The 24,578-nt window shown below is 44.6% G+C and overlaps 1 protein-coding gene across 1 annotated transcript in view; it reads left to right on the top strand.

The window, feature by feature from the left end:
• Notch2 (notch 2) overlaps positions 1-24,578 on the top strand; it is a 156,073-nt gene that overhangs the window by 121,880 nt on the left and 9,615 nt on the right. Inside the window, exons 15-28 of the mRNA XM_004646181.2 lie at positions 830-943; positions 3,361-3,480; positions 3,871-4,023; positions 10,228-10,456; positions 11,337-11,538; positions 13,824-13,977; positions 14,352-14,536; positions 16,406-16,538; positions 18,731-18,967; positions 19,758-19,870; positions 20,673-21,178; positions 22,431-22,778; positions 23,787-23,929; positions 24,111-24,321. Of these exons, the coding sequence (XP_004646238.1) occupies positions 830-943; positions 3,361-3,480; positions 3,871-4,023; positions 10,228-10,456; positions 11,337-11,538; positions 13,824-13,977; positions 14,352-14,536; positions 16,406-16,538; positions 18,731-18,967; positions 19,758-19,870; positions 20,673-21,178; positions 22,431-22,778; positions 23,787-23,929; positions 24,111-24,321 (2,848 nt within the window). The remainder of the gene's footprint in view (positions 1-829; positions 944-3,360; positions 3,481-3,870; positions 4,024-10,227; positions 10,457-11,336; positions 11,539-13,823; positions 13,978-14,351; positions 14,537-16,405; positions 16,539-18,730; positions 18,968-19,757; positions 19,871-20,672; positions 21,179-22,430; positions 22,779-23,786; positions 23,930-24,110; positions 24,322-24,578) is intronic.

The raw sequence follows: 24,578 nt of genomic DNA, 5'->3' as shown, positions 1-24,578 counted from the left end.
GGATACTTAGCCTGTATCTGAAAATTTTGAGATTGTATTTAAATTATTAATTTCTGATATATTGCAATATGTTTACTAAGAAACTTTTAGCTTCAGAAGCACATTCCTTTCTTGATCTCATGGAGAGTTGGTTATCAGTTAGAACACTAAAAATGAAAATGTAAAATCCAAGTGCCCCGCCCTGTGAAGAGTACAGTACAGTTGAACCCAGACCTCTGTTCCTAGACCAGCAGTTTCTTCCTCCAGGTGTTACAGTTGCTCTATTTTAAGGCTCTGTGCCAGACTATATTGAAAATACAAAGGGTGCTGCACTACCCCTACTACCCATTACTTTTCTCCCTTTCTTACGGGAGTAATTTTCATGCCTTGAATCAGGAGGAAACAGCACTATGACCTGAGGAAGCTCCTCATTGATGACAGAGTCTGTAAATGAACCAATGAGCGTAAGCCAGCGGCTTTGATTGTGCTCAAAAATATTTTCTTTTTTTTTTCCTGAATGGACACTTTATACAAAAACATCCTTCCTGTTTGCATCAAACAGCAAGTTTTGTAGCCTTAAGGAAATTTCTAGCTCCGTTATTGAGAAATTACCTGTATTTGGAGGAGCATTAGGTTTTCAGGCCCTTGGAACAGATTGCTCTTTCTTCCATCTGTTTGACTGATTGACCATTTAGCAACTGACAGTATGTTTGGGCCTTGTGACCAGTATGAATGAGAAGGTGTCCAGTCACCTAAAGAAATGACTTCAGTCTTTTTACCCCTGCGAGAGGGAGTCAGTAGGTCAGGTAAGGAGCAGGTGGACAGTTTCACTCTGTGTGGTTTCCCACAGGCTACAACTGCCAGGTGAACATTGATGAATGTGCCTCAAACCCATGTCTGAACCAAGGAACCTGCTTTGATGATGTCAGTGGCTACACCTGCCAGTGTGAGCTGCCCTACACAGGTGTGTGCCGCGGCGTCAGTGCGTGTGTCTGAGTCTCGGGTCCAGGTCTGTGGGGCACGGGTGCTGCGCTGAGGAGGCGCTGCCTGGCTGGCCTTCCGGCGCTTGCTGACTGCATCTTGAGTTTTGAAAATACATGGTATGGAGAAATACATTGGCCCTCTTTATGCTTTGGAGTTTGAATTTTTAAAAAAATTATGTATGGATGAAACCCGATACATAGCTGATGCTTTCATCTGTCACCAGATAGACTACATTTCCATCAACTTTGCTGTTAGTCTTAATTTCAATAATGCAACTACCATTTATTGATAATTTACTGTACACTAGATGCTTCTTGTAGGCAGTGGTGGAGGTTGAATCCAGGGCCTCACATGTGCTAAGCAAGAGCTCTGCCACTGAGCCACGTGGCTAGAACCCACGTACTTTTTGTACTTTGAGCTGTTTAATATTATCTTCAGTAATTCTGCAATGAAGACTATCCTGTCATCAATTTATACGTGACAAAGCTGAGCCAAAGGGAACTCAGAAAAGTAGGCTAAAGATCTAGGATTTCCCGTGAGTCTGATTCCTGGTGTCTGCCGTTCCTTTCCCTGCATTCACTACCTCTCTTTCACTCGAAAGCCTCACCCTGGGATTGGTCCACACCCAGAGCAGGGACAGATGAGATTGTCATTTTACGTCAGGTGCTCTTCGTTGCAGGAGGTATTTTGCCATGTGCTTGAGGCATTTCTTTTTCTTTCTCTTATAACTAGTCTGTGATTGGTTGTGCTTGTATATGCCTTGCTTACCAAGCTCCTCCTCCTTGGGAACAAAACCATGAGTTGCGGGTTTGCTTGTGTCGTGCCTGTGTTACTCGTCTCTGGGAGTCTTGGACTGTTAGTTACAGCAAGGCATCGTGATCTGAGCTGTGCGGAGCAGCAGGAGGGCCACAGGTGCAACAAAAAGACTGCTGCGTGCTGCTCGCTGTACTACGGTGAAGGAATAAATACTGTTGGGCCGGGGAGATGACTCAGTAGGATAAGCACTTGACTGGCAAATGCAAGGATCTGAGTTCAATCCCCGGTTCCGCCAAAAAAAAAAAAAAAAAAAAAAAGGAATAAATACTATTGTAGAGAAATTGCATTTAACCTGCCTGGCTTTTAAAATCAAGGCTACAAAGAATTCAGATGAACTTCAGACCCAAGCATAGTGTTGAATAATGTCCTTGCTCAGAGACAGTAGTGAGGTCATCTTGTGACTGTGAAGACTCGGGATTGGCAGCCATGGGGACATACCTGTGACCATGGTTGACCACCTCACAGGGTTACGTGCCGTGTGTCTCAGATGTCCACTCCTCTTGAGAAAGCCTGTGTTGTCATCATACCACTCAGATCCACTAAGAATTTTTGGCTGTGTGTGAGCGGTTGATCTTTCATTAGAGAATAATCCCGTGAAAGAATTTACAGGGTGTGGCCTTGGAAAAATAAATCTAACCAGCAGACTGTAGGTTGGCATTTTAATTCCATGTGGCTGAAATTTCTAGGCTTTGTACAGTTTGCCCGGCAGAGCTGCGCTCCTGTCCTTTGTAGGTCTCTGTTCTGACCGGATGGTAAAGACTGGTTTAGGGCCATTTTTGGTGAAATTTTGCAGTATTTTGTTTTCCTACACATTTTAAAAGTAAAAGTTTAAGTTGTGTTTGTTACAACTTGACCTTAAGACCAACCTCATCCCCCTTTTAATTTAAACATTTTTATTCCATATTCTTTTACTGGAAGCTTATATGTAATATGCTAATAAGGCAGAAAGTGTTGGAGTGCAGGAAGCGGTGACACGTTGGTATCATTGCAAAGTGACAAGGTGCCCAGAAACTGGAGCCCCTTCCCCATTTCTCACCTCTGATGTGCCTTCTGGTCAACCGCAGCCCCCACCGCAGGGTGGCTGGGTTGGAGGATCAGGAGGCTGTGCTGCTGCTGCTGCTTCCCGGGTGAGCCCAAGGTGCCCGTGTGAGGCTGAGTGTGTGCGCAGCTAGGTCTTAGCTGCGAGGTGCAGGGCCTGTCTGCTGTGGTGCAGCTGCTCGGACCCAAAGGGCCACTCCTAACCGTGAAGGTGATCGTGGCCTCATCATGTTTGGATGCACACTGTGCACCTGATTAGCAAATAATCTAATCTGTCTTTTTTTCACTTAATCCTTAAAAATCCTCAGAGTTACATACCCTCCTGATTCTTATTTATTCATGAGGAAGGCTTAGAGAAAATAGCTTTTCCAGGGTTACAAAGTCAGCAGTATGAGACCAGAGGATCAGACTTTCTCAGACTCCAGAGCCTCCAAACCACTACTTTAGACTTAAATTCTGAAGGCATGCTAAGCGTGCAATTTGGAGAAATTTTACTCTCTTTGGCTGGTTCTCTCTCTTGAGCTTTTATCATTTACTTTCCAGGCAAGAATTGTCAAACAGTGTTGGCTCCCTGTTCCCCAAACCCTTGTGAGAATGCTGCTGTTTGTAAAGAGGCACCTAATTTTGAGAGTTACACTTGCTTGTGTGCACCCGGCTGGCGAGGTAAGAGCTGGAGGTGGGGCAGTGAGCATGGGCCTTTCTTCTGACCTTTAGACAAGGTGGTCAAGTCAGCAGACGACATAAAGGCCCTGCCGGTCATTGCAAAGCATTCAGTCTTTGCACAGTAGTTGTTTGGTGTAATGCATCGTTCATGTCTTTGGGGCCCCCTAGTGGTTGCCGGCTCCAAATCAAAAGTCTCAAACCATGCTCTTTCTAGAGGGAGTTCTTGTACCTTAGAAGAAATTTCCCAGGAGTACAAAGACTTCCTGAAGTAGGAGACCAGCCAGGGTGACCTTCATGTACCCCCCGCCCCAGCTAAGCTCAGGCCCCACATAGATTTCTGTGGGAATCAGCTTCCAAAGACTGACGGCAGTTCATGTTCCTTGGGTCCAGGTCAGCGATGTACAATTGACATCGATGAGTGTGTCTCCAAGCCCTGCATGAACCATGGCCTCTGCCATAACACCCAGGGCAGCTACATGTGTGAGTGCCCTCCGGGCTTCAGTGGTGTGGACTGTGAGGAGGACATCGATGACTGCCTCGCCAGTGAGTATGCCGGTCAGCTGCTAAGCCTCCAACGGAGGAACAGCTCAAGGGAGCCGAGGAGAGGGATTCAGGGGCTGCTGCTGCCTCTAGGCCATTGGCAGTACCCATCATTATTATTATTACCATTATCATCATTATTATTATTGTCATTATTTTGGTGGTCCTAGGGATTTAACCAAAGGCTTTCAAAATCTGCAACATAATCATTTTGAATTTTGAAATGGGTGTCCTTTAGTTGCTTAGTCTTGGTTCAACTCAAGATCTCTTGGTTTGGTCTTCCTAGTAGCTGCAATCTTCGGTGTGCACCAACCACCACACCTGGTGCTCCCTGGGTGTTTTAAAACCTTCCTTTTGAAGTTACTGTCTTTAGGAACCAAGTGAAAGGAATCTTGAGCATTTCTGTGTAGCATTTTGAGCACTGGCCAAATAGGGACAGTGTGACAGTGCTATGGTAGTTTTCTCATGCATATTTTTTGAGATAATGCAATAAAACGTATTTTAAGTGTATAATTCATGAGATTTTGGGATACGATAACCAAAATCACTGCCTGTGCTGAGCATGTTGGTCCCCCTATAAGCATTCTCATCCAATTGTAATTAATCTTCCTTTCCACTTCTCTTGTCTGGTACTGCCAGAGATTTACTTTCAGTCACTACAAATTAGCTGGCATTCCTTTCTTTTTATTATTTTATACATGTGCAGTCATACAAACATGCTCTTTGGAGAGAAAGGTTTTGACTTGTTGCACTCAGCATAAAATTTGTGATGTGCATTTTGCTCCTTAGTAGCAGTAGTTTATTGTGTTTTATTGATGAGTAGTATTTTACTGTATGGATATACAATTGGAGTGTTCCTTATCTGAGTTGCTTAAAATCAGAGGTGTTTAAGATATTTTTGGATTTTGGAGTATTCATGTATACAGTGAAGCAATATGGGGACGCCACCCAAATCTGAACATGAAATTCACTTCTGTGTTCATATGTACCCTTCATACAAGGCCTGACGGCAGCTTTATGCCATACTTTTACCTGCATTTTGACTGCAGCTCATCACATGAGGCTGGCTGTGGACTTTTCGCTTGTGATACATGTTCACACTGAGCTCTTGGAGCATTTCAGACTTTTGGGTTAGGGATTCTCAGCCTGTAGTGTAGTTCGCTGGTTAATGGCCACTGAAGATTGTGTTCAGTTCTGAGGTATTACAAATGAAGATGTCATACATGTGGTTGTGGTTTCATTTTTCTTGATACCAAAGAGTAGAAGGGATGTAATAAGTCAGTGTATCTTCAACATTTAAGAGATTGCCAAAATATTTTTCATGGTTGTACCATTTTCATTCCAACCAGAATTGTAAAGAATTTGTTTACTACATAGTAATTTCATAGTAATTTACTACATAGTTATTTCAATTTTGGCTTGTCTAGCAGATATATAGTGGTGTTTCATTATGATTTTAATTTACATTACCCTTTTTGTTAATGACGATAACCAGTTTTTCATATGATTGCTGAAATGTCTGTTCAAGTCTTTGGCCATTTGAGAATCTTGGATTGTTATTTTTTATTTTATTGAATTGAAAGAGTTCTTTGTGTTTCAGATAAAATTATTTGTCAGATATTTGCTTGACTGTTTCATCAGAAGTTATAGGTTTTCTTGGTCTTTTGCAGCAAAAGCTATTAATATTGATGAAATTATAAGGTATATTTCTTTTATAGTCCCTATTTCGTATATTTTATTTAACAAAGCTTTAAGATCATTGAGATTTAGCCCCATTTTGTAAAATTTTTATATTTTTTTCCTTGTTATTTTCTGGAAGAGTTTCTATATAATTAGAATATTTGTACTCCAAAAAAACAGGCATAGAATCTTCTTTTTGTAAAGTTTTTAACTACAAACTCAATTCTTCTAGTAATGTAATGCGTAATGTACAGGTTAATATATAAATGTTATTCATTCAAGTGAGTTAGTGTCATTCAGATCTTCTGTATCCTCCATGTTTTCTGTCTTCTTATTCTATCAATTATTTACAGAAATAGGTTGAAGTCTCCCAAAATCAGGCTGTATTTACCTGTTTCTCCTGTCTTTTTCCTAATTATTTTGAAACTCTGGCATAAAGCAGCATACACATGCAGAGTCGCTCTGTCTTCCTGGAGAATTAACCCCTTTATTATTATTAAATGACCTTCTTTAACTCTTGGCATAGTTGTTGCTCAAAATTTTATTTTGCCTCATACTGATCTATAGCTCCTCTAGCTTTCTTTTGGTTATTAGGATGGGTATTTTTTTCTTCTTTTTAGTTTTGACATGTGTCTTGAAGATGGGTTTCTTGTGAAAGGTGTATTTGCTCCACTGTAACAGTGCCATATTTATGGGTGCTTTTTATGATTCGTTTTTGTTTTCTCGCTGACATATTAGATACATCCCTTTTGTGGTTGGTGTATGCAACTTGAGCTCATTATAATCCACTTCAGTTATACTACTTTACATAGAAAAAAAAAAAGAGCCTTGTAACAGTAAACTTATTTTTACACTCCTGCTCTCTTTTGCATTTTTTTTAAATTTATATTTATTTATTTACTTGTTACAGGGTCTCGCTACACAGCTCAGACTCTTAGTGATCCTTCTGTCTTAGCTGCCTCAGTGTTAGGATTATAGGTGTGCACTGCCACACCTGGTTTCAGGGCTGGCACAGCCTGCGGTACCAGGGATTGAACCCCGGTCCTTGCGCTTGCCTGGCAGGTGCTTACACTGCCGAGCTATCTCCCCAGCTTTGTATTGTTTATGTATAATTTATGTATCATTAAGCTTTCAAATATATTATTTTTGCTTTAAATGGTAAATTTTTTTAAAAAGAAATTTAAATAATTTAAAAGTCCTTATTTTGCCTGCATATTTACTTCCAATCTGCGGCAGAGATTAGTATTTCGGTTACTTCTTGTTTTCCTAGTGTCTGAAGCATTTCTTTAACATTTTATGTGGTGCTCCTTCTGTGAATTTTTCCTGCTCTTATGTTTTGACTTTGCTGTAGTTTTCAAAGACATTTACACAGAAAACAATTCCTAGCTGACTTTCCTCTTCAGCGCTGAAATTGTCCTACTTGCATTATTTCTGAGGGGAAATGTTCTATGACGCTTTATTATACTCCTTTCTATATAATTTTCTCTCCTATGGCTGCTTTTGAAATATTAATTTTCTACTGATTTTTAGCAGTTTGCGTATTTTGCTTGTCGATAGTGCTCTCATGTTCCTTTGATCATGAGATCATGAGATTTGGGGTTCCCTGATCTTTTAGGATACATGGGTTCTGATTTGCAGAATATTCAAACATTATTTTTTAGAGGAAATGTCCCCCTCTCCTTCCCAGCTTTTGTTAGACCTTTTGAAAGCATTCCCCTATTGACCAATATTCAATAAAGTGTTTCTTCCCTGACCCCCAGTGTCTTATTTTAGAATATTCTATTTGAATGTGCCCGGCTGGGTTTTTCAAGTTCAGGCATTGTTTCATTTGAGCTATCTCGTTGGCTACTAATCCTATTCTGTATTTTCCCTCAGACATTTTACTTCTCCAGAATTTGAATCTGAGTCTTTCCTATAGCTTTTTCTCTATGTATGTCATTTTCCTTCTTTTCTGCTTGAACATATGGAAATGAGCAGTTTTGTAATTGTCAGTAATTTTTTTTGTCTTATCTGCCATTTTACCTTATGAGGTGCTCCTGGCTCTGTTTTCAATCCTGTTTTGTGTTCTCTTTGAAGCTGTGTTTCCTGCTTCTCTGCTTGGAAGTATTTTATTGAACGCTAGTCATTGTCAGTTCTACATTACTTCGTGCTGAATTAAAAAAAAAACAAAACTCTTAGATACAGTATTTTTAAGCTTTATTTAGGGACTCAATTATTTGGAAACAGTTTGATTGTTTTGAATCTTTCTTTTGGAGCTTGTCACGTTGATCCAGAGCAGCCTTCGGGTAGGGTTCATGTAGCTCGCTACTGAGAAAGTACAGCCCTCTCTGAGGCTTCTCCTCAGTGCCTCATGATTCTTTTTGATTAAATGCAGATGAGCTAGTCTCAGCCTGCTGAAGACTCTAGAGATGATGGTCCCTCCTCATTTCAGGTGGTTCTTCTCCCAGCCTGAATAGTTTCACCACATGTGGGTGCTCAGTTACTTGTGTGGCCATTCAACGAGCCTATTGTAGCACACGGAGAACAGCAGCGCTCTTTATCATCGGATATATTTTTCCAGATTAGATATGCAGGGCAACAGGCTTGGAGCTGCAAGTGCCAGGATAAATACAACCTTTGCTCTCCCTTCAGGAAGCCCTGTCATCTGCCAGGGAGGAAAGACATGCAGATGGATAATTTTAATACTTTCTGACATGGTGAAAAAATACACATTCAAGACACAGTTGATGGAGAAATTAGATAACAGGTTCAGATCATTTGGATTTCTTTCCTACATTCGCTGCCAAATATTCAGTAAAGTATCTTATATGAAGTAGGAGCAGCAGTGTTTAAAGGGAGTATAAAATAATTCAATAAATTTAATGAGTTTCTCCAAGCATTTAATGAAAATTATAGTGACTGTGTACTTTGATTTTTGGGGGATGTTGTTGTTACCAGGAATCAAACTCAGGACCTCGTGCTTGCCAGGCAGGCGTTTATGCCGCTGAGCTATCTCCCTGGCCCTATGCTTCGGTTAAGAAATGTACCATTTGGTTGCTCTAATGACTGCAGATAAGGCTTTAGTGTGACAGAATTAGTTTGACAGACAAATGAGGTATAGTAAATAGCACTTTACTAAAGCAGAGGTACTTTACCCTTTAGTGCAGTGTTTAGGTTTTTTAAAACTGATGACCCATCTTTGCAATTGCATTTCAATGTCCACAAGAGCAGCCACTACATTTTGGATTTACTTGTATTGGTTTGTATGCCTTCTGTATTGAGATGGACCGTCAAATGATTGATTGTAGCTCAACATTTGATGATTTGCGGTGAGCGTGGAGTGTTCTAAAATCAGACTGTGTGATATTTAAAAACTTGTTAAAAAAATCTTTGTTTCCTAAAATGATTTAAATCTAAAAGGAAAGAACAAAAAAACAGATGAAAAGAATTGGAGAGAGTGCGTGGGTGTGGGGATGATTAAGTTCTTGGAATGAAGAGTATATATATATATATATATACACATATATATATGAATACATATATATATTCGTATATATATATTTTTTCCTGTTCTCTTTTATCCACTTCCCACATAAACCTTTTAAAAATATTGATTGATACTCTTGATGGCCTACGTGTTAGGTCGCATATATGATTGTAAATATGGGGGGTCAGTGCAAATTTTATTACTGAAACCCCTGCAGAGGGTATCTGTCTCCCACCCAGCGGTACAGCACACAGATGAAAAGAAAGAAAAATCTGTAGTTGAAGGGCTCTGGAATAACCCGCTCCTTCCTGTGGAACAAAGGGCCAAGAGTCAGAGTGCTCGCGGCTGGTCTTGGCACCAGCCAGGGAGGTGGGCGGAAGCTGCCACAGAGTGCACGGAGGAGAACCTTGGCAGGGATGGCATGTAGGGAGAAGCGGCGCTGTTGCGGCGGGCACCGAGGGTGCCCAGTTCAGGACGCACAGACTGCGAGCGCAATGTGTGCAAGGCCGGCTCCTCTGCTGCCAGGGGTGCGCGATTCTTTCTCAGTCCTGGGCCTCAGCTGAGATGCTGTCTCGTGTCTGAGCCCTGGAATCTCACAGGCTCTTGCCGGAGCCTCCTCAGACCACTTCTGTGGCTGCCCGCAGGGCACAGTCACATTCTTGTGGCCAGTGAAGGGAGCATCTGCTTCTATATATATATGCAACTCTGCTCATCTCAGCAAATAGGGCTGAAGTAAAGGTCGGCCAGAGATGGTGGCCAGGGGCTTTGTTTCTCAGGGGAGTGCAGCTTGGTGCTCTCTAACATTGTACGATTCAAGTAATTCTATAAAATGGTTAGAAACAATACAAATTAATTGTATCCCATCAGTTAAGCCAGTTAAAATCTCAGACATGTATTACTGAATATATTTTCTTAAATGAAGGATTCAGGCCAAAATACTGTGAGGAGGCCACGTCCAAAAGTCAGAACTGGGCTTAGCATAACTTAGATCACTCACTGTTGTGAGTCTAAGTTAAACGACTGCTGCTATTCTGCGCTCTAATTCTTCTGTGATGGCTTAGATCCTTGCCAGAACGGAGGCTCCTGTGTGGACAGAGTGAATACTTTCTCCTGTGTGTGCCTTCCTGGCTTCATTGGGGATAAGTGCCAGACGGACATGAACGAGTGCCTCAGTGAACCCTGCAAGAACGGAGGGACCTGCTCTGACTACGTCAACAGTTATACCTGCAAGTGCCCAGCGGGCTTCGATGGAGTCCACTGTGAGAACAACATCGATGAGTGCACCGAGAGGTTGGTGTCTGAAGTGGGAGAGGGAGAGACGGGGAGAAACTGGGCCTGTGCGGCCTCCGCGTGGGTCCCACTCCAGGGTTGTCTCTCATCACTCAGGTCCTGGGTCCTAATGGACATATAATGTTTTTTATTTATTTATTTATTTATTTTTTTCAGTACTAGGGATTTAGCCCAGGCTACATCTCCAGTTTCTTTTCATTTTTTGAGACAAGGTCTCCTGAAGTTTTCCAAGTTTCCCAGGATAGTTTTGAACTTGGAATCCTCTTGCCTCACCTTCCCAGAGTGCTGGGGTTGTAGGCCTACATCACCACACCTAACAAGAGATACAGAGTTAGAAGGTCAGAAGTCAGAGGTCAGAGGTTGAAAAGCTTAACATAAAGCTTCTCTTGCTTAGAGAACAGAAAGAGCTATAATTCTGTTGTTTTCTATTTGGTTTCTTGTTCTAAGAGTTCCTATTTCTTTGCAGATTTATTATCACTCTTTAATTTCTGGGAGGTTTGTTCTGTTTCTTTATATTAGTAACATATTTGTTCTGTTTTTCATAAAGAAAGTTAGAATTAAGAGCATTTATTTAGCATTTTTGATATAAAGCAAATTGACTTAGTAATAAACTCTGATGTGGGAAACTCCAGAAGAAAATCTCACTTTCCCTAGGAATCTGCAATAATCCCAGACATTTAAATATTCCTAAACCTTTGGCTGTAGAAAGAATGTTCGTACTAGACTAGTTTGAGAGGAAGCAAAATGTAGTAGATAATAGGGCTTTGGGATGCTCAGGGGTCTTGCTGCTGTAACACCCAATATTCTGGAAACTTTGCATTTCAAACACCAGCCCAGAGCAAGCCTTCCCTCACTGAGCTTGCTCCTCTTTGCTCCCCAGCTCCTGTTTCAATGGCGGCACCTGTGTGGATGGGATTAACGCCTTCTCTTGCTTGTGCCCGGTGGGCTTCACTGGTCCCTTCTGCCTCCACGAGATCAATGAGTGCAGCTCCCATCCCTGCCTAAACGAGGGCACGTGTGTGGATGGCCTGGGCACCTACCGCTGCACCTGCCCCCTGGGCTACACTGGGAAGAACTGCCAGGTAACGAGCGGGCTTCCCTTCCGCGTGCTCAGCCCCTGAGGGTCCCTCGGTATCACACGCGCTCCTGCCTGTGTCCAGTAAGTCCCTTCTGAAACGGAAGAATGTGGCTCCTAGGAGTATCTCAAAGGAAAATATGAATGATTTCTCAAAAAGCTAGATTACAGACTGTGATGCTACTAATATGATATGGATTAACAAATGTAAAAATGTTTAAAAAGCTGATAAAGGAATGCAAAAAAAACAAAAACAAAAACAAAAAAAACAAACCCAAAAATGTAGGGAATATAAGCACAAATAGGGAAAAAGCAAGGGCCAGCCAAATGGCTTAGCAGAGCATTTTAGACTTTTGGGTTAGGGATTTTCAGCCGGTAGTGTAGTTCTCTGGTTAATGGCCATTGAAGATTGTTTTCAGTTCTGAGGTATTACAAATGAAGACGTTGACTAAAGCACCTGCTTAGGCAGATGTAGCAGCTGGGGTTCGATTCCTGGTGTGCCGTGCTGGCCCAGCCCCCGGATTGTGCTGAGATGGTGACTGAGACAGCATGGTGGTGCGCACCTGTAATCCCAGGTCTTGAACACAGGCAGATCATTCCGAGTCTGATCTACGTAGTGAGACCCCTAGACCCTGTCCTAAAAAAATAAAAAAAATAAAAAAATAAAAAGGGAAAAAATAATTGAAGTCTTTAAGGTCAAGTGCAACATCTTTTATTACTATTATTATTTTTTAATGTATTTGGTACAGAATCACACTATGCAGATCAGACTCATAGTGATCCTCCTGTGTTCAGCCTCCCTAGTGCTAGGATTACAGGCGTGTACCACCACGCCTAGACAGTGACCAGCTCAGTGTGCCTGGGGGTGGGATCGGTGTGGCACGTGGTGCTGGGGATCAAACCCCAGTCCCCGAGCTTGCCTAAGCAGGCACTTAGTTCACTGAGCTATCTGGCCCTTTACATCTTTCTTTCTTTCTTTTTTTTTTTTTTTTGCGGAACCAGGGATTGAACTCAGGCCCTTGCGCTTGCCAGGGAAGCGCTTATTCCACTGAGCCATCTCCCCGGCCCCTCTTTACATCTTTCTTGTCTTGCCATGTTGTAATAGTTTTAAGATAAAACTAGAGACATTTGTAGGAATATGAATGTACATGTAAACCATACTGCTAGGTGGAATAAATCAGACCTTCAAGCTTAAAAATCACAGGGTTTTTCTTATAGGAGAAACCCAAAATACAAAGAGCAAGATAAATTATAGATGATAGGAAAAAGGGAGTGAGGTCTTCCGTAGAGGGAAGAGGACCACGAGATGGAAAGGGCAGCGGTGGGAGGGGACGGACTGAGCAGAGGATTCCGCTGTGCTGCGTGCGTGTGGCAGCTCCCTGGGGTTGTGTGCCTTAGCCTGTGAGCATATACTAATAAATAAAATAAAATATATACACATTTTCAAGGACTCTTAGTATAGGAGTCTTCAAAAGAAACAAAGCTATGCTTTCAGTCCAGGGAAGAGAAGCTGAGCTCCTAAGCAGCAGTGTGTGACTTTAGATCCATCCCAGAGTTAACACTTCCAGTATATGGATTCCAGACAGCACTGTATTTAATTTTATGCTGACTTTATCTCTGCAAGAATGAGAGAACAGGACCCCCAAAGAATTTGGGAACACATGGCAGAATTGAGCTCGCTGCACTGGGTGCGCTTCAGAAGGGTTTGGTTGTTTCGGGTGTGCAGACGACCACCTCCGTGGACTGAGCAACGTGGCTTGGAGCGTGGCTGACTGCTCAGCCTCGCAGGCTTACGCCGTGGTGTCTGCTACCAGCCAGCAGTCTCTGTTGTGGCTGTGACCTCCTTCTCCATCTTGTGTTCATAGACCTGATTCTCTCCCCTTCAGAACCAATTCTTTGACAATTCTAGGCTTATTGATAGGTTTTAGTCTTTTTATCCATCTCCACCAAGACGGGGTGGCCAACAGCTATGTGGATCTTATGCAGCGTTTGCACAGGGAACATCTGAGAGCTCCACTTCTTTCTTTCTAGCCCTACTGGATGGCTGTATGTGTAAACACAATCATGTCCAGAGAACTAAGAATAACTTTATATATTGGGTTTCTTCAGTTTCTTGAATGTCAGTGCTGAAAACTTTTTCAATAGCAGAGCAAAGAGTAACTTAAGAGTATGACCTGCACTTGGAATACTGAATTCATATGCTTTCCTTGATTTCTTGTAATATTATATAACTTATTTTCTTCATTTCTGGTATCTGGCTTTTGATGTGTCTGTACCCCGCCTTTCCCTCAGACCCTGGTGAACCTCTGCAGTCAGTCTCCATGTAAAAACAAAGGCACTTGCGTCCAGGAGAAGGCAGAGTCCCGGTGCCTGTGTCCGTCTGGATGGACAGGTGCATACTGCGATGTGCCCAATGTCTCCTGTGATGTGGCAGCTCTCAGCAAAGGTGAGCTGTGCTTCCGGGGCTCACGAGCCAGCTACGCAAGGATGGCCCAGTCAGCGGCATTTTCAGGGAGATGTTATTATTGTGGGATAAGGGGGAAGACAGGTAGTAGTGCAGGGCTTCATACTGGACAAAGGGTGGAGGAGGAGGCTTAAGTGCTTATGAAAGAAAAAGTATTTGAAAGGAAGCTAAGGCATATTCCACCTTGGGGGCTGCCTTATTTTTAATACAGATTTGGTAGTGAGAGCTGTGAAAGACTGGGTAAGCATAACATTGGACACGTCAGCCACCCTAGGTTTGCTTGCCCGTTGAGTAGTCTGGCTCTGGTGTGTGTCATTTGCCCATCTGTGATGCCTCTCTCCTCTGTGGCCGCCCAGGCGTGCTTGCTAAGAACCTGTGCAAGAACTCGGGTGCCTGCATCAATGCCGGCAACACGCATCACTGCCAGTGCCCGCTGGGGTACACGGGGAGCTACTGCGAGCAGCAGCTGGACGAGTGTGCGTCCAATCCCTGCCAGCATGGCGCCACCTGCGTCGACTTCATTGGCGGCTACAGATGTGAGGTGAGGAAGGCGGGAAGGGGCCCAAGAGGTCGCGCAGCTCCTACGCCCCCAAGTATTGAATTCAGCTGCTTACCTCTTATGTGTATGGCTTGCAGGTTTTTACTAGTCACCTTGCAAGTGCTTACAGTCACTATTTTCTTTAGCCTCTCTGTGCAGTATATTAGTATGGCCCTAGAAAGACACTTTCATTGAGGTCTGAAAACGTTTTTCTTCACATGGTCACTGCCAGGACTTGGGGAACTGGCAGCTGCGACCAGGGTGCATTTGACAGGCCCACTCACCACAGTGGCCCCCAGAACTTCCCTGAGTGGCACCTGAGCTACAATAAGCCAGTATGAACAGTGTCTCTTTGCCCCATCCCCCTTGCATATGTAGTCATCAACAACCAGCTAATAATTTCTCTCTCTAGAAGAAGTGGCTGTTTTTACTGTGGTACCACGTTAAGTGTTAACGTGTGTATGTTTAAGAAAGGTTGTGTTTTCAAGGACTACTTTACTGTCTATTGAATGTCTGGGTTGACTGCAGTTAGAACAAAATGTTAACAAAACAGAACAGAGATGAAATTGATACCAGTTCAGGCCACCAAGCAATAGAAAAGGCTTTGGTTCTCTGCTGTTACCTCGGTTGTTTATTTCTTCATAGCAGCCTGGCACCCATCAGTTGAAAAGCCTGCCAGGGTTAACCTCAAATTTCTACACACCCAGTTGTCTTAAATGTAGCTCAAATAAGCAGATTTTAGTCATTTAGATCCCACCTACCTGTCATGGCCTGTAAGTACACCCAGTACCTCTCAGGCACTGATAAGATGAACCCTGGGACTAAAAAGACCCAGTGCTGCTGCCTTTCAGCACCCTCTAGAGACCTGCTGCTGGGCTTCTGAGTGACATCGCCTGGACTTCCATGCTTCCTCTCAGCTCTGTCCCCTGGAGTGCATAGGCTCTTCTCTCCTCATACTCTTCTTCCCCCGTGGGATGGTCACCTGTTATGGAGCACTTGCCCTACCTACAGACATGTAAAGTATGGCGTGGATAAAGTTAACTCACAGTCATTGATTTCTTTACTCCATCCTGAATTTCTTCCAACCTTCATGTCCACCATTGCCTGCTGGCCCCACCTTCCTCAGCCTCAGTCAGTTTCCCAGACATGCATATTTTAAAGATGGGGGAATTCGTACAAAGGAGGAACAAAAGTTTTGCACTGGAGTTGTCTTAGCTACTTTTCTCAGTTGCTGAGACAAAGTACCCGACACCCAAAGTTAAAGAAGGAAAGGTTTGTTTTGGTTCACAGTTTGCAGAGGTTTCAGTCCTTAATTGGCTGGCTCCAAGGCAGGACATCGCAGACAAACATGCGGAGGAGAGACAGCTCTCCACAGGCAGAAGAAAGTAAAGCAACAAAGTAGCAAAGAAGCAAGTTCAAGCCACTTGAGCAGCTTCTTTCTGCCCTTTTTTACTCTGACTAGGCTACTAGGATCAGGACAGTGCCAAACCAGTTAGTGGGCTGATCTAATAACCAAACACCCTTATCCCAGCGTCACATGTTCTGGATCCAGCCACCTCTGAAAAAGCCCCACCTGTGACTACATGAGGCTTTGGGGGGACATCTAGACACAAGCAATAATAGGAGTCATATTGAAAATAACCCTCAGGATACTTGGTTCTTTTCTTCCCTGTAAAGTGGCTTTTTCAACAGGCAGCTGGAGCCTGGCCCTGCACAGGGCAATTAGCAGGATGGGGTGATTCTTACTGAGGAACCAGTAAGAACTAAGGGGGTGGGGCAGGGTCGTGGTCACACACCAGGTCTCACTTGTCCTTCTGTTTTCCATCATGACCCAACACTCATTGTCCTTTTCTGCATCCTATTTCTTGGCAGTGTGTTCTGGGATATCAGGGCGTCAACTGTGAATATGAAGTAGACGAGTGTCAGAATCAGCCCTGCCAGAACGGAGGCACCTGCGTTGACCTTGTGAACCATTTCAAGTGCTCGTGCCCGCCAGGCACTCGGGGTATGTGAGCAGCCCTACTCTTCTATCTGAGCCATTCTCTAAGATGCATTCTGAGTGTCAAAGGGCTTTCTAAAAATTAGTTAGTAGCTCCGTTACAAGCATTTATTTCGGCACCCTGTAATGTGGTCCATTTCATCCTCTGTGTGTCACTAGCACTGATTTGTGTTTTCAATACTTTTGGGTGGTTTGACAGCTTACACTCCAGGAAGCACAGAAGGTAATACTGATACAGAAGGTAATACTGATACAATATTACAACAAAATTAGCCTACTGAGCCAGATTTCTTGGTGCTTCAAATTAAAGCAGCTTAGAGTCTCTTGAATAAATAATTCATGTCTACCTGCTTTTTAGGGAAGTAAGCCAGGTGTTGCCTCTATAAGATAAGGGATGAATAAAATGAAAAAAGCTGCCTACTTTCCCAGTCCCTGGGGAGGGGGCTGATGTACTAAGGCAGCGATGGCGAGCCTTTTAGAACTTATGGGGATACAAATAGCGGGCTAGGTTTGACACCACTGCCCTGAGGAATGCCGCTGTGTTACAGTCCTGGGATGTAGCCCTGGCCTGAGTGTTGGAGTCGTTTCTCTGCTGTGGACACTGCGTGTCAGTCTCCCCCCAAGAACTCTGGCTGTTGTCTGTTAGGAGGCAGTTAGTTAGGAAGTTCCTGTTTGGAGTGGCCTGTTGGGGAGAACTGGGGAAAGCTATCCAGAGGGATAAGATGCTCATTCTCCTCAGGATCAAAGAAAGGAAAAGAAATTCAGAAATTCTGTTTATATTGTTACAGACTTCTGAGTCAGTGAATTTTGACAATTTGCCTTCCTAGAGATCCAAGGTTAGCTGAATCAAGATAGAAGAGTACTCTGCTAATAGAGTAGTTACCTACTTGAGGAATGAGATTAAAAGAGAGGAGAAAACTAAGGGAAAACAGCCTTTAAATAGTTGAAAAATTTGTATGTTTTTATTGGAGTCACATTGAATCTAAGGGCTATAAAGTTTATATCTTCCACAACGAGTCCGCCCTACCAAACAGTGCTATGTTTATTTAAGTCTGTTTTTTTTGTGTGTGTGTCTCAGGAAAATTTTAAAGTTGTCTTCAGACAGGATAGCGTGTTCGCATTAAAAATATTCCTGCATATTTTGTGTTTCCAGTTGCTAATGGAAATAAATCATATTTTACATTTCTATTTTCCTTTAAAATTATTTTTCTTTTTAATTTTTTAATTTTTTTTTTTTCTATGTTTTTAGGGAAGGGTCTACAGGGTGTTCAAGGTCTCACTACCAAATCAGACTCATAGTGATCCACCTGTTTACAGCCTCCCAAGTGCTGGGATTACAGGCGTACACCACCACGCCCAGCTCAGTTGCTATCTCAGCATGCCCTAGGGGAGGGGCCTGCACGCAAGCCCAGGGATCTAACCCTGGCCCCTGCACCTGCTTGCAGGCACTTGAATCCACTGAGCTATTTGGTTGGCCCAAATCTTGTTTCTTTTAATGTATACCACAAATGCAAGTGGCAGCAATATAGAACTGGGTATTTTTTTTTGGTAAGTTTTAAAATAGATCATAGAATAATGTCTAGAAGTTATTTATAACTTTCTTTCTAAAAATGATTACAAGTGTTCATGCTACATAGATAATACCCATTTGTGACAGTTCTGTTTTAGTTAGGATAACCACTGAACTTTCAGCAGGTATTTTCTATTTTTAAGTAAGATGCAGTAGTACTTACATGATGTTAAAAAATCACCTTATACAAAATTGAGTTTCAGTTCTTACCAATATTCTCCGTAGTCATAATCTATGTATTTACTAACTTATGTCCTCTTTTTGGACTGTTTTTATATATTTTGAGTTGAAATTAAGATATAGATGAGCAATTACTGAGCCTCCCCTGAGCTGTCTCCTTGCCTTGAGATGGCACAGATGGTGGAGCCTGCGCCATAGGACTCTGTTGCTTTGTTGCGTGGCGAGATGTGATGCCTTAAGCTGCCTTTCCTGCTCCTCATACTGCTCATTGGGAAGGTGGCAGCTGTCACAGGCCGAGCGGGCTTCACCCTACACGCCCTCAAAGGTGCCACTGTAGATTGAGGAGTGTAGTCTGATTGATTATGGAAGTCCCAGCAAGGTGGTTGTCCCTCGCTGGAGACCAGTGTTGCAGATATTTTCAAAACGCTGTGTCCTCTCTGTCCTCCAGGCCTGCTCTGTGAAGAGAACATCGATGACTGTGCTGGGGGTCCCCACTGCCTCAACGGCGGGCAGTGTGTGGACAGGATCGGGGGCTACACTTGTCGCTGCTTGCCTGGCTTTGCTGGGGAACGGTGTGAGGGGGACATCAATGAGTGCCTCTCTAGCCCCTGCAGTTCGGAGGGCAGCCTGGACTGCATCCAGCTCACCAATGACTACCAGTGTGTCTGCCGAAGCGCCTTTACTGGTGAGGCCCCGTCTCTCAGCCCTGGCAGAGGCTTTAGTGAGCACGTTGGGCACATACTTGTCCCAGACCCAAGGGAGGCTTTGCTGTATACAGAAAACTCAACCAGCTTAGTTGAAGAGCCCAGGTGGTTTTGCTAGGTCTATGTACTACAGATGTTTTAACCGATCTCTACCTTTATTCTTCCCAAGATATAACTGTATTGATTATGCAATGTTACTGTAGGGAAGAAGTGAACAAAACATGTTTTTGTTTGTGGTAAATTGACTCTGGGAAAATTAAGCTGTATTTTAAAGCAAATCAAACAGGATGCAGAAAAGCCAGAATCACTGAGAAGAGAGATCATAGATGAAAATTCTATATAAACTGCTAGTTCCTATTTAGCTATATTGGCCTGAGGTAGCCTGTCCTATAAAACAGAAAGCACTAACAAAATGTAGTGAACAGTTCGTTTACCATTTTCTTCAATTTATGAAACTGAAGTGCCTTGAAGAACTGAGGTGTGATTTTACTTTTTTAAAAATGCCTAATGGCTTTGTAGCCATCCCTTTGGGTAGCTTTGTGGGTATGCGCCTTATGTTTTCTGTGTGGACTGGAGTGTACAGGGCTTGTCTGCAGCAGCCGGCAGTCTATCTGTGGGATACGTGCTTGAGCTCGTTCGATTCCGATAGGTTTAGAGCTGAGCTCCTCTCCTGGCTGTAGTCTGGGCCTGGTCCCTGTCGCAGGGGTTCTGTTCAGCAACTTGAGGTTACCCTTCCTGCCTTTAAAACTGCTTTTTCTGTTCTGCCTTGAGGCCGTCACTGTGAAACCTTCGTGGACGTGTGTCCTCAGAGGCCTTGTCTGAATGGAGGGACTTGCGCCGCAGTCAGCAACATGCCCGACGGCTTCATTTGTCGTTGTCCTCCGGTAAGTAGCTTGCTGTTGATTTAAGGGGCAGACTCTCGTCCACACAGTCTGTGACAAAGCAAATTAAACTCAGCTTTTCAAGGTCGCGAGTGGGGAGATATCTCAATTCCAGCTCAGATTTGTTCACGTAAAGTTGTGTAGGCAGCCCTGGGGACTGTGCGATTCCTGGTCTGTGGCAGACAGTCTTCAAAACACTCAGGAAAAAAACCACAAGAAGTGGTAGGAGGTCCTTTTGAATGAGGGCCACTGTCTCTGCTCAGTAGGAACGAAACGCTATTGTGTAGCAGGGATCATTTTGAGCTAGTTGCATGTTAAGCTAGAAGAAAGCTTTAGCCATTTGCCGTGTACATGCTTTTGCCACTGCCAAATGCTGAAGGCTCTCTAAAGCAGAGATCACTTTCTATGGAGAGAAACCAAAAAAGAAAGGTGCCTAATAACCTTGGTGTTTGGGCTGAGCAGGACATACAAGAGTGAAATGAGATGTAGAGTTCTTCTAGAAATCCAAAACTTCTAGTAGGATCTCCCCGCCCCAACCATTATTATGGAGTGAGCGAAAGGTGATGAGGGTGGTGCCTAGAGTCCCAACTCTGTGGACTTAATTTCTGAAAGTAAACTTAAAGCGAGAAAACACTGTGCCCACCCCTTGGAACCTTTACTTCTTCCCGATCTGCAGCCTCAAAGATGTCATTTCTTAGAATGTGATCCGGGAGGCAGCCTGGAGTGATCTTAAACTAAGGGTCTAGTCTCTGTCTCCCTGGTACGGAGGAGAAGCAGTTCCTCATTTCTTTACCACTTCCCACAGGGCTTCTCAGGAGCGAAATGCCAGAGCAGCTGTGGGCAGGTGAAGTGCAGGAAGGGGGAGCAGTGCGTGCACACTGCCTCGGGGCCCCGCTGCGTCTGCCCCAACCCGCAGGACTGTGAGTCGGGCTGCGCCAGTAACCCCTGCCAGCACGGGGGCAGCTGCTACCCGCAGCGCCAGCCTCCATATTACTCCTGCCTCTGCTCTGCACTGTTCCGGGGCAGCCGCTGTCAGTTCTACTCGGCCCCTACCACCACCCCTTCTGACACCTGCACGAGTCAGTATTGTGCTGACAAAGCTCGGGATGGTGTCTGCGACGAGGCCTGCAACAGCCATGACTGCCAGTGGGATGGAGGCGACTGCTCTCTCACCATGGAAGACCCCTGGGCCAACTGCTCCTCCCCGTTGCCCTGCTGGGACTACATCAACAACCAGTGTGATGAGCTGTGCAACACGGCTGAGTGCCTGTTTGACAACTTTGAATGCCAAGGAAACAGCAAGACCTGCAAGTAAGGGCTCTAGGCTCTCTGGAAGCCCAGGGGCACTGTCACTAACATGCCTCAGTTTCTCGCTCTTGCTCCTAACTCCTGCAGTGCTTCAACCCAAGCTGCCTCTGCACGTCAGATGGTGCCAGCCTTGTCCCGTCACACGCTACCCTGTTCTCGCCCTTGCAGCAGAGGCCAGGGATGCTCGTTGCGTAGCCTCCCCCCTCTGCCTATCTCTGCCTTCTCACCCGCTGCTCTCGTGGTCTCCTGGGGGAAATCACTTTTGGAAGTGGTGTTACTCACGCTCAGGCAGCCTCTCACATAACCTGTCTACAGGATGGATGGAAAGGTCTGTACCTCTCTTGACTCACTGCTTTCCCCAAGACTGACTTTCACTGTCTAGATCGATCAGAAAGAATGCCCTAGGTTAGGGCTCTTAACCCTCCCAGTCTTTGTTGTTAACATCCCAGTATGCTTTGTGTTCTACATAGTAACCCTTCTATTAACCATTCCATCTAATTTGACCCTAGTTAACTGCAGCTACCTTCTGAGGTATAGCTGCCGTTCCCAGGTGAGGAATCAGGTTGAAGCACCTGCTAGAGCACACGTGGCTCTTCCTGACTCAGGATCTCTCATTGAGCTAGACGGCACATTGAGCAGAATAGTACAAATACCATGGCATGCGGCTGCGGGGAGGGGAGGGGAGTGTAGAAGAATAGTTTGTGCATCATGTAGGTGTAGGGGTTTTGTTTTCTTCTCCCAGTATTTGAAAAGTGACCACAGATTTGATCTGGTATCTGTATGGCACATAACCTTCCTTCCCCTCTGTAGTTGGGATTCGTCAAGGGGAAGAAATGGGTCAGACTGACAAGGTTCTCTTGATGATTTAGAGTATAGAGCCTCCTTGGACACCTTTACTTCCTAAAGCCCTCCAGTTTTGGGAGAAGTGGATGCAAATTAGAGGATATACTGATCAGGCTGACTTTGATGTCAGACTTTTGTTTAAAAGCTGACTTAACAAGATTGAGAATGGCATAGGAGCCCTGAGCCCTTGCTGCATAATCGGCAGTGTTGTTCCTCATCGAAGGAGCAGTCGGTAGGGTTGAGTGGCACGGAGCATATGATTCCATCCAGCACGGCTTCACAGGGCACTGGGATCAAGGCGCAGGTGACAAAAGCTGGGTAGGAAAAAAATCACAGTAGTTCTAACTGGAAAACTAAGTGGATTTCAAGTCCAATCTGAATTCCTTTCCCTGGCTGTCTCTCCCCTGCCTAGGTACGACAAGTACTGCGCAGACCATTTCAAAGACAACCACTGTGACCAGGGATGCAACAGTGAGGAGTGTGGCTGGGACGGGCTGGACTGCGCTGCCGACCGGCCCGAGAACCTGGCGGAAGGCACGCTGGTCATCGTGGTACTGATGCCCCCTGAACAGCTGCTCCAAGATGCTCGCAGCTTCCTGCGTGCACTGGGCACTTTGCTGCACACCAACCTGCGCATTAAGCTGGACTCACAGGGGGCCCCCATGGTGTACCCCTACTATGGGGAAAGGTCAGCAGCCATGAAGAAGCAGAAGGTGTTGCGAAGGTCTCTTCCTGAGGAGCAAGAACAGGAGGTGGCTGGGTAGGTTTTTGCTTTTTAAACTTCATAAAAGTTTTCATAGCAATTGATAGCCAACAATGTCCAGGGAGGATGTTTTTCTCAAGACCTCAAAAAAAGTTTTACATAAAACTGAGCATAAAAAAAAAAAAAAAAAAAAAAAAAAAACCTGAGCATTATCACTTTAGACAAACCCATGGCCCTGTGCTTATGTTTAGGAGAAAAGATCTGCCTTGATTATGGAGTCCAGAAAGGTGGGCCACAATTGGTTTGAAGATGTTGGGATCCCTAATTTTCTCAAATGCTGGAACCCTTAGTGCTTGGCTAGAGTTTGCCTCAAAATCTTTTGCTGAATACTCTTTTTTTGTGTGGGAATTGAAGCTAGGGCCTTCACCCTGAGCTGCATACACAGCCCTTTTTATTTTTTATTTTGAGACAAGATCTCACTAAGTTAAGTTGTCTAGACTGAGCTCAAATGTGTGCTCCTCTTGCCTCAGCCTTTCAGAATGTTGGTGTGACAGGCGTGCACCACTATGCTTGGCAATGGCTTCTGTTTTTGTATCCATCATGGTCTTATTTTCAAGATGCCCTACCTACACTAAAAGCATCTTTGACAGGAGCAATAGACTTCAGTTACTCTACACTTCCCTGTACGTAGCACAGTTTTCAACTGTCCAGATAGCTGAGGTGTGAATGCAGAGACTTAGAAGAACAAGCGCCCAGAACGTGCAGTGTGTGTTTTCAGCATACCACTGAGTGCCGCTGGACACGTAGGAGAAGGTGGAGGACCACTGCGCCACATGGAGGAAAGTGAGACACCCTCAGGGCATGAGTCGGTATTTAGAACCTGAAGGGACAGTGTCCTAATTTCTGGAGCCTTTCTGAAGGCAGTATCCTGAGAGTGGAGAGCCATGGGTCAAGGAGTAGAAGGTTCCTGTTACCCCCTGTGCTTCTGCCTCGGCTTGCCGGGCCTGCTGCGGCCTTCTGGTCTACCCACTGCCCCTCATCTTCCTCTTCCTTGGCATTCCACAGTTGCAAAGTGTTTCTAGAAATCGACAACCGCCAGTGTATTCAAGACTCAGACCAGTGCTTCAAGAACACAGATGCAGCCGCAGCTCTGCTGGCTTCTCATGCAATCCAGGGAACGCTGTCTTATCCTCTTGTGTCTGTCGTCAGTGAGTAGCATTGGTGCTGAGGGGACTGACTGGGGAAAGACCCGTGTAGGGCGCATGCTTTAATTCTCAGCATTGGTTTTGTAGGGGCAGTGATGTCAGGCAGCCCTCTACATGAATTTGACGCTTATATCAAGAAGTTCCTGTGTCATGCAACACTGAGTCCATCTTTCTGAACTTACAGGTGAATCCCTGGATCCCAAACCCACGCAGCTCCTCTATCTGCTGGCTGTTGCTGTTCTCATCATCCTGGTTATCATCCTGCTGGGCGTAATCATGGCAAAACGGAAGCGCAAGCACGGCTCCCTCTGGCTGCCCGAAGGCTTCACCCTTCGCCGAGACTCTAGCAACCACAAGCGCCGCGAGCCTGTGGGACAGGATGCCGTGGGGCTGAAGTAAGTGGATTTGCCAGCAAGCCACAGTTCACAGCGGAATGCAGAAACGGAGAGAAAAGCATGTCCCTCTGGATCACAGTGCTAACTGCTGAGCCCTGCCGTTACTCTCACTGGTCGAGCGACTGGGAAACTGCTGGCTGGGTGCACGTCTTCTGTTCCTGTGTTCCCACGTGGTGGCAGTGTCTGTGCGGGGGAGCTCTTGCTCACTGTCAAGGGAAAGGTCGAGTGCTCGCTCATACGTGACATCTCTCCCATCT

The sequence above is a fragment of the Octodon degus genome, unplaced genomic scaffold, assembly GCF_000260255.1.
Source record: "Octodon degus isolate 3935 unplaced genomic scaffold, OctDeg1.0 scaffold00257, whole genome shotgun sequence".
Lineage (NCBI taxonomy): Eukaryota > Metazoa > Chordata > Mammalia > Rodentia > Octodontidae > Octodon > Octodon degus.
The sequence above is the reverse complement of the archived record's forward strand: the minus strand, read 5'-3'. Positions and strand labels throughout refer to the sequence as shown.